This window comes from Sinocyclocheilus anshuiensis, unplaced genomic scaffold (assembly GCF_001515605.1).
Source record: "Sinocyclocheilus anshuiensis isolate Anshui unplaced genomic scaffold, SAMN03320099.WGS_v1.1 scaffold932, whole genome shotgun sequence".
NCBI lineage: Eukaryota > Metazoa > Chordata > Actinopteri > Cypriniformes > Cyprinidae > Sinocyclocheilus > Sinocyclocheilus anshuiensis.
This window is the reverse complement of record NW_015552597.1, coordinates 113296-122802: the sequence shown is the minus strand read 5'-3', so window position 1 is coordinate 122802 and position 9507 is coordinate 113296. Positions and strand designations below refer to the sequence as shown.

Here is a 9507-nt window from a genome sequence, read left to right as displayed (position 1 = left end):
CATCCTTTATTTTCAACCTTAGGCATACACGACTTTCTGGCGAAAGTGAATCTAGCAGCCAGTGTGAAATGCGCTAGTCTGTACTACTGTCCTCTCATTCTGCATCAGTACAAATACGTGCAGGCATTGCGCATGTTTGCTTGCTTGAGGGTTTCTGCATTATATGAGTGGCTTTGGAAAATAAATCGCTGCACGTTTCAGATGAAAAAAACGCGACTTCTGTTTATGAAAATATCACAGTTAGGAGATTTATAGCGAGTGGTTCCCTGCATTTTTACAGCAAATCGCGTGATTACAGTACTAAGCCGCTGGAGCAGCTTTAATGCTATTAAATTAAAGATGTAGGTTACCATAGAGAGAAAAAAAATGAACAGTGGAAGTAACACAAACTTGTAAAATACATTTTAATGAGCATAATTAAGTGTGAAAATAACAGGATATACAGTCAAACCAAAAATTATTCAGAGACCAGATATAATTTTTGATATTTTTTTTACTAGTGGGTGTAGGACACTATAGTTCATTTATGTAAAGCGAGGATAGCAAAATAAACTAAACTGTGATATATTATACCCAGTAAAATTGATACAAATTTGGGACCAAAAATTATTCAGACCGAGTCTGGGGAAAAAAATTGAAGTTCAGGTTTGCATGAACCTGGTTGACAGCATGCCCAGGAGACTATATTATGTCATTAAGGCTAAGGGTCACCCGACAAAGTATTGATAGTTGTATAAATATTGACAGCTGTATGAATAATTTTTGGTTTATTGTAATCCATTACATACCTTTCTATCAAAGTTATCTGACATTATCAAGCTAAATTTGTTCAGACACAGTTTAACTCTGAGTTCTTGTCATATTTTATTACCATTTTCTAAACTATAGTAAATAAACTGTGATAATGTGAGAAATGTTGTAGGTGTCTGAATAAATTTTTGTTTGACCGCATCTATTTGATAAGTGAAGTTAACCAACTAACATTATACATACTCTTTTGGTTTCTGTACCAAATATTTAAAAAATGTATCGGGCGAGTACTGGAAAAAGTGGTATCCCTAGTTTGTAAAGTTGAAACATTCTAAACGCTGTCAATTCTCATAGCTGAGGTGAAGCGTGTTGGAGACACTGTTCTTGGCATGGCCACGCAGTGTGTCCAGGTGAAGAATGTACAGAAGACCACACCTCAGACCCTTTCCAACCTCTGTCTCAAGATTAATGTCAAACTGGGTGGAGTCAACAACATTCTTCTTCCACAGGGCAGGTAAGGGCAGCTTTTTCAAAAGCCTTTGACGTGCAGAAAGCTTAAGGCACTTTTCTGATTCAGGTTTGTTAATGCCTGGGCTGCTTTCCCATGAAATTTGACCGGAAAGTACAGCTATCGCTGAACTTTTCTGCATTGCTTTATCACTGTTTTTGTCTTTAGGCCCTTAGTGTTTCAGCAACCAGTCATCTTTCTGGGTGCAGATGTGACTCATCCACCAGCTGGAGATGGCAAGAAACCTTCAATTGCTGCTGTAAGCCTGACAAGCCTCTGATATTTTAAGGCTGATTATGTTAATTGCATAGTGCCAAGTAGCACTAATACCACAAGTGTGACCAGTCTACTACTTGTACACAGTTTTAAGCCATATCATATAATCTCAAAAGTCTTTAATAAGGCTTTTAACATCTCAGAGCTAGGGGGCCCTCTAAATAATAATAATAATATTTATATTAGTTATGTGTAAGTTTATATAGGTTGTAAAGCTATAGATATATGTTTTGCTTATATAGGTTATATCATAGGTATATGAAGATCTGTATAGGATATATGTTTAGATACCTTTTTATGTTTTGTGTACATGCCCCGCTGATTACAGAACCGGCTTTACTGATAAGATGCGCGTTAAATATCGCATGCGATTTATCGTGTAGCCCTAATGCCCATGTTTGTTCATATGTTTACCTGAGTAGCACCGTGGACCTGTGAGGCATGATGACATTTCATCCATCTGTATGTCTCCACATATGGCAGAATGATAATAAAGCTCACTTGACTTGACTTGACTTGATAATAAAAAAGCGAATTGTTTTTTTTATATATAATATTTAGGTTGTTGGCAGTATGGATGCCCACCCAAGCCGATACTGTGCCACGGTGCGGGTGCAGCAGCACCGTCAGGACATCATTCAGGATCTGGCCACCATGGTGAGAGAGCTGCTGATCCAGTTCTACAAATCCACACGCTTTAAACCAACGCGCATCATCTACTACAGAGACGGCATTTCAGAGGGCCAGTTCAACCAGGTAGTTTGCAGGCATGCACTTTTTTTTTTGCCAACGCTTGCTGACTGGTGCTAACTCATTTCATTTAATTTTCAGTCTCCTGTTTTGTCTATGCAGGTTCTACAGCATGAACTGCTGGCTATTCGTGAGGCCTGCATCAAGCTGGAGAAAGATTATCAACCAGGCATCACCTTCGTAGTAGTGCAGAAGAGACACCACACCAGGCTCTTCTGCATGGACAGGAATGAGCGGGTTGGTTAATGCACAGGATTTTATCGCTATCCACCTTATTTTTCAATGCGGAAGTAAGCCGTTTTCTGTGAATGTGCGAGACTTCCGGTTCATTAGCCGCTTTAGGGAAATAACGAGAAGAATAACGTGCAGTAAATGGTAAAATTTTATGCACTACAAACCAGTGTGTTCATAATTAAGATAATACATTAAAATAATAAGGTACACTAGTTTGCAAAACAAGCTGTTTTGTACAGCTAAAAATAGCTGGAAGCGGATGAGACCGGAAGCCAGACATAAAATTTACAAATGGCTGCGCACACTCTTACGGGAAAAAAGGGTGGATACAGGAGTCCCTCAAAGGAAAATAAAAAGCAAGGAGTACACAAAGTTTGTATGATTGTAAACCGTGCTTAGTATGTTTTAAGAGAACTTCCTGCATGGGAAGTATACCAGTGAGAAATGTTGTTATTGCAAACATCTTGTGAATCAGAAAAGCCTTTGCTCTTTTCATTGGTAAAAAATATTTTTTCTAAAATGTAGTTACAAGCACATGTCCTTGAGGAAATAATGTTTGTTAAATTATGTCCTTTTCTGTCTTTTTAATGTTTTTTTTAAATGTCTTTTAAATTTGCCTTTCAAATTTGCTGTTTATATTCAAGGTTGGAAAGAGTGGCAACATCCCTGCTGGCACCACAGTTGACACCAAAATTACTCATCCATCCGAGTTTGACTTTTATCTTTGCAGTCATGCCGGAATTCAGGTACCATTGAATATTTCAAATAGAATACCAATGAAAGATCTATAAAGAATTCATAGATTTATTATATAAAGTGAGTGCATATGAATGCTTTATTCCTAGTTATCAGGTACCTAAAAGAATGGAGGTCAATTGGCTTTAGTGTTGATGATAATTATGCTTGTCTAGAGTGTGTGATTTCAGTTCTTCATAATTGCTGAATCTCCACAGGGTACCAGCAGGCCGTCCCACTACCACGTGCTGTGGGACGACAACCATTTCACCGCCATGCTGTTAGGTTTCCAATTGCCCATGTAGTCAATTTCCATACATACTAAATATCCATGATTTTTAGAACTGTAATATGTGAATTTTTAAAATGTATCTTTTTTTTTTTTTGGTTTGGTGGGCATGGTTATGTGTCTCTGTTGTACATGTGCATGTCAGATTAGAGGTTAACATGTTTACATAGTCAATCCAAAAATTCAAACTATTTTTACACTGAAAGTTACATTTGCTTGATTCAATACTGTCATCAAGGCTGGTGATGGAGACTGTTGAACAGTAGTTTTTACAAACTCATCAAACCAATGGGTTCGGGTTAGTTTAGGACAACACAGATCAGGTTTAGGGGTTGTAGGGATGCAGTTTCCACAGCTAAATTATTTATCAGCAAATGCAAGTGCACTGACCAGATGGGGACTTCAGGACAAAAGTAATAATCCTGTTTTGTTTCGTTTATTTGTGCTAATATGAATTTTTTATCGTGGTGTCATTTACTGTTCAGTCCATGGCTCAGTCATCCTACTGTACCAGTCCGCCAATGACATGACTGACTGCACACTATCCTGTGCTTATATCATGAAATTTGAACACAGTATGTGCAGAATCAAGAATGCATTTGGAAGTGAGAATATAGGAGTTGTTCTGACAATCAGTTTTCTGCCGCTCATATGAGACTGGTTCTCATCAGTGACTCCCTCCATTTACCTGTGCCAGAGTTCTCGGTGCAGAAACAGCTCTGTAATATGGATAATTGTCTTGAAAAGTACTAATATCTTGGGGCTCTAAGCATTTAGATGATGAGATTATCTTGTGCGTACTTTAAATTCCATGAGCATTTCTCTTTTTTTGTTTGCTGTGATTGTAACCTAAGGTTTCAGTGGGTTGAGTTTGAGTTAAATTTCAAAAACTCCCTTGAAGAAAAAAATGCCATCACTTTTCACTTTAAGCACCTGTTCTGAAATTTTCATTTTGATATTGTCAAAAATCTTCCCCACATTGAAACACAAAGCCAGTTTTGTGCTGAATATTGGGGAATCTGAAGCCCTGTGATTTGCTTGGTTCTGTGCGCTGTTTCCAACAGTGAAGTTTGACTGAACTATGCTGGGCATACAGGCAATCAAGAATTTTTTTTAAAGAATAGTACACATACAATTGCATTGACACAAAATCAGAGTGAAAATTTCATACAAATTCAAATGCACATTAGTGTTTTTTTTTATTTTTTTTTTTATTTTTTATTTTTAACCAAGAATCTTGTTTATGACGTAGAGATTTCCATGAGAATATTACAAATCCCTTTTTTAACACTCAAGGCACATTTTTCTTTAGATATTTAAACCTGAAACCTTGTGAAATCTAGTTTTTCTTTTAGAGACCTTTTGTAGAGTCACAGGGTTGGGCCATTAGGCGAGTGGTTGTTAGCTTTTTATTGCTTAACAAAATAGAAAAATGTATTTAGTTTGAATCCAAACTTATTTCAAATTGAAGGGCAATACATTGTATATGTGTTGGTAAACTGTTTTCATGTAAACAGTCTTATCCCTTCTAAAGCATATCAGGATGTGTAGCGATTGATTGAGTCTTGTTAGTTAATTAACTAAGATCGCTTCCCCAAATAATTCTATTAAATAATAATTCAATTTTAACTTGAAATTTGGAAAAAACAGGAATTTTTAACCATCTTTTTCTAACTATGCATTCTTAACCAAGAGATTTTAGTGGTATGTTTGTGTATATGAATTATAAATATAGAACATTTGTAATGTAGTCATTTTCATACTGGGTACTTTTAGTAGTGTAAATAGTGCAAACCCTGTACCCACTGTAGCAGTATTAGCTTACAAAATACTCTATTTTTATTATCAACAATTGGATGTTCTTTATATGGCTCTCAATTATTCCTGTTAGCTGAACAAGATTATGTACTTGTAGTTAATGTCCTACCATAACTGAAGCACAATAGGACATTATAATTGTAGGTGCTAGAGTTTATTCTTGAAACTACCATTTCTTTTAATATCTTGTTTAACTTCAGCTTTTAAACAAGAATCACAGACTGGTCAGAGAGCTTAATGAGAATGTTTGGTTTTTGATCTGGTGAAATCTATGACTTTGGACCCTGAAACCCTGACCCTCATTTTCTAAACCCAACAGACTGTGTATAAGGGGCATTTTAATTTATCTTCAAATACTTGACTAGAGTTATGTTGTTATTTGGCGCTGATCGTGTAACTCGTGACAGTAGATGCACTTTGAAGAGCAAGTGCTCATCTGGATCATGAGTATGTTATCTGGGTGCAGTTGTGTGGAAATTACTAGATGTCCTACCTCTCTTTAGAATATACAAGACTACTTTTATGGTGTGTGTGTGTGTGTGTGTGTGTGTGTGTGTTTTCCCATTCTCTCCTTCCACAATACAATCAGCTGTTGTTTTTAATAAGGGTATAAGGAATCTGATGCAAATGTTTGATTAAAGTAAGTCTATTCAAATATCCGTGAATGCAAATGTAATGGAGGCCAAGGATTAAGTACAGTGCTGGTTTTGTTGAGATTGTCACGTTATAATCTATGCTGCAGCATCTCTGTTTCAATTCTTAAGAGGCACATATAGTGTTAACTGAAAATTGAAATGGTGCCTCAATTTCCCTTGAATTATTTATCAATGTTATGCCATTAACTTTATGTATGTCTCTTGCGTCATCATTTCTAGACTATTGTCTTTTGCTGCTTGAGTAAAGCTTGTATATTGCTTGGTGAAGTATCTTTCCAGCTCTGTGTGGGGTTACAGTGTCCTCTTCGCTTTACACCTTATGGTTTGAATAAAACTAGTCAATTTAGGTTAGATTCTTAGCTGGTGCCCCGATTACTTTCAGATTTTATTTTCAGAAACCTTTTTTTATTCAAGCCAGACAAAAATGCCAGTCTCATCAAAAGAATTTTGCCCCTAGCTTGGTGATCAGAGGTGGTCTTTTAACTAGATATATTACTAATGTATTTGCATTAGAACTTTTGCACTATAGTGTTCTGAAACAGAAATGTAAGCCTACATACCATGGTAGTTTTGTTACTGTACTTACTGCTTTTTAAGTCCTAAGGTGGCAAGTTTCAAAGATGCTACCTTATGACCTGCTAAAACCATGAGGATAAATCGAACAGTTTGAATGTACTTCATACACCTGCATACTGGTTAAGAACATCACATTATTTTCATCTGTTTGCTCCACTTTGTTTTATGCATGCACGTTTAAAGCAGCATTGAATCATTGGGCTTATATCCATGCATATTTCAAACTGTATCTCACCATTCATGGTTGTGATGTACTAAATTATCAGATATGGGCAGCTTATTCAGAATACACACTGGCACAAAGATCCTTGTATCGCTGACGTTTGTGGTGCTGTACTGTAAAAAGTGTACATAAGGCAATGTTTTGGTGTTTCGTGTTTTTTGCCATGTACTGCTTGTATGTTTGCCGGAATTTCCAACTCGAGTTTCATACAAAGGGTTTTTGAGCTATACTATAACACCCATGTTCATATATCAACCCAATAAGCCAAATTGACTTTCATTGAAGCCCTTTTGCTTTACCAGCAAACACTCTGTGGTGGTCCCATAATCATGACAGTGGTACTTGCTGAGCCTCAGTTCATTGTGTGCACAAACTAAACCTCTACTCAGTTTCATCAGGCCAGTTGCCATTCAGCTAGTTGTTTTATTGGGGTATGATGGCATACAAGTGTTTCAAAACACTTTTAGGATTTTTCCCCCCTTCTAAGTCCTAAACTAGTTTTAAAACTAGTCTGAAATTACCAAAATTGAAGCTTGTTGTGAGGGATAAAAATATTGCAAAGTATTGTTAAAAAAGAGCACAGTTCCATTAGTTCATTACATGCAAACATGTTATTTATTCAAATATGAGCATGCATGTAAGATGAAAATGGGGTCTTGAGACTGATTTATTGGAATAATTGAGAGCTTCGTCATAACCTGGCTTTTTAAACCAACTTTGAAAAACTACCTCAATAGTGTCAGGTGCTAACATTAAAATATCCCTTATACATATATGTATATGTGGTCATGACAAAAAACAACAATTGTGACCAAACAACACAAGCCTATACTGTGTATTAAGTGTTTAGTTGTCTTTCACTCTCTCTTTTTTTTTTTTTGTTTTTGTTTTTGTTTGTTTTTATTAAGCGATTTAAAAAATTTGTATGGTGGATCAACGTGAGGGATGTTTCAGCATGTAACAAAATTGCAGGGGACCAAAATAAATATGATTTGAAAGTTTCCCTTTTTAAAATGTAGTGATAAATACTCATCAGCTTTTAGAGGTTCATTAAAATCATTTTCCACTGTAGCTTGTGAGTGGAAATGGAGCTGGTCTCAGATCCTCTGGTTGTATCTATGGAGAACAAATCAGAGTTCAGGCCAAGATAATTGCCAAAACATGGTGGTTGAGTTGGTGTAGTTCTTTTCTGGACCTGGACTGAGTTGAGTTCATCTGTTCTGTGGCAGTGTCATCCTCATGTCCATCACTAGCATTGTGCCATATTATGGATAACATACTGGACATAAAAACGTCCAATGACCACTGCTCTGTGTTTAATGAATGTTCGGGGAAACTGACAACATTTTCTTATGAAGCAGCTTGTCAACCCGTTTCAAATGGCAATTTAATCATCATTGAGCTTTACTGTCTTTGGAGTGCTAGCACTCTACTTGATTCTGCTACTTGATTTATATCCAGTATTGCAATAAAGATGTTTTCGCACTCATTAGATCCTGATCTGTTTGATGAAAGTTCCATGACAAGTCTGCGATAAGCTATTTGTATTTGAACGTTGTCATGTATGACTTCGGAGTGCTATTCATTGCAATTGACGTGTATTTACCTTGCTACATTTTATGAAGGGAATTCAATTTGGATCTGATGTCTCTCAGACTCTGATTGAGGATGTATAAACATCCGAATACACTGACATTTGAGTTTCTTGAGAGAGAAATATTAAGGTACAAAAAGGTTGTATGGAAATCATTCAGATTCTTGTTTTTCATCTGCGAGCTTAAAAACGTCCAGCGTGTATTTGTTGTGTATGTGTGCCTTTTTAAAATCTCTCCCACCCCTGATCAAGGGACTATCCTTTTAATTTGTTACTCAGCGCCACATTGAATAATTTGTACATTTATCATGCAACCTTGAGTGAATGCTGCATAGAATGATCAGTATTTGTATTTTGCACTTTCTAAGCAGTTTTAAAGGATGCCCTGTTGTAACTGGGTGCACAGACTAAGACTATTTAAGACGAGGTATTTTCTGCTACGATAGGAATTCTAAGGAACAATATGACTTGTTGGTCTTTTCGAAAATAAAGTGTATAGATGTGAAGTACCTCATAAGCCTGATAAATGCTGCATAAACTTCATTTATTGTTCTTTTGTGAACCTCATTTCAAACATTTTCCCCTATAGGGAGGTTTGATGCCCACAAGCTGTACAAGGACCTTCAGAATTATGTGATTGACCAGAGCCGCTATTTAAAAGATTACTAGTGATTTTCAGTCATATTCACTGACATGATACAATATTACTGAGCCTCTAGCTTTAGCATTGCTCTGTTGATCACGACCATTAGATATGTAGTGACGTCTTGCAGTCAAAAGTTACAGTTGACTCAGGTATTGCCATTAAGGGCTGTATCTGCTATTGCCTCTCGTCCTCAATCCCCCTCACCTGTGTCTTAATGTAGCCTTAGAACTGCATTTATGGATGGAACATAATAAAGACTACCTGGCCTTAAAAGATGCAGTATTTAACCACAACATGCAAGTCACTACAAATCAGGCCATACGTTTGTGCCATAAAACTACCTCCTGAGAATGTAGGAGTATCCTGGAACTGACAGATGGCTTTTTTCTTTTTGGCCTCCAACTCAAACTTGTACTGTGTAAGTTGACAATCATCTTTTTCTTTTCTTTTTC

The 9507-nt window shown here is 36.6% G+C and overlaps 1 protein-coding gene and 1 long non-coding RNA gene across 2 annotated transcripts in view; both read left to right on the top strand.

Annotated features, from left to right (window-relative positions):
- The window catches only part of ago2 (argonaute RISC catalytic component 2), an 11583-nt gene extending 8025 nt beyond the window's left edge, over nucleotides 1-3558 (top strand). The window contains exons 14-19 of the mRNA XM_016456632.1: nucleotides 1105-1264; nucleotides 1427-1517; nucleotides 2096-2290; nucleotides 2387-2521; nucleotides 3163-3264; nucleotides 3472-3558. Coding sequence (XP_016312118.1) covers nucleotides 1105-1264; nucleotides 1427-1517; nucleotides 2096-2290; nucleotides 2387-2521; nucleotides 3163-3264; nucleotides 3472-3558 — 770 coding nt within the window. The remainder of the gene's footprint in view (nucleotides 1-1104; nucleotides 1265-1426; nucleotides 1518-2095; nucleotides 2291-2386; nucleotides 2522-3162; nucleotides 3265-3471) is intronic.
- A 352-nt stretch (nucleotides 3559-3910) lies between these two features.
- On the top strand, nucleotides 3911-9501 carry LOC107665674 (uncharacterized). Its single transcript, XR_001631584.1, has 3 exons — nucleotides 3911-3922; nucleotides 4413-4417; nucleotides 9079-9501. It is a non-coding gene; the product is annotated as an uncharacterized LOC107665674 (long non-coding RNA).
- Nucleotides 9502-9507: the final 6 nt, after the last annotated feature.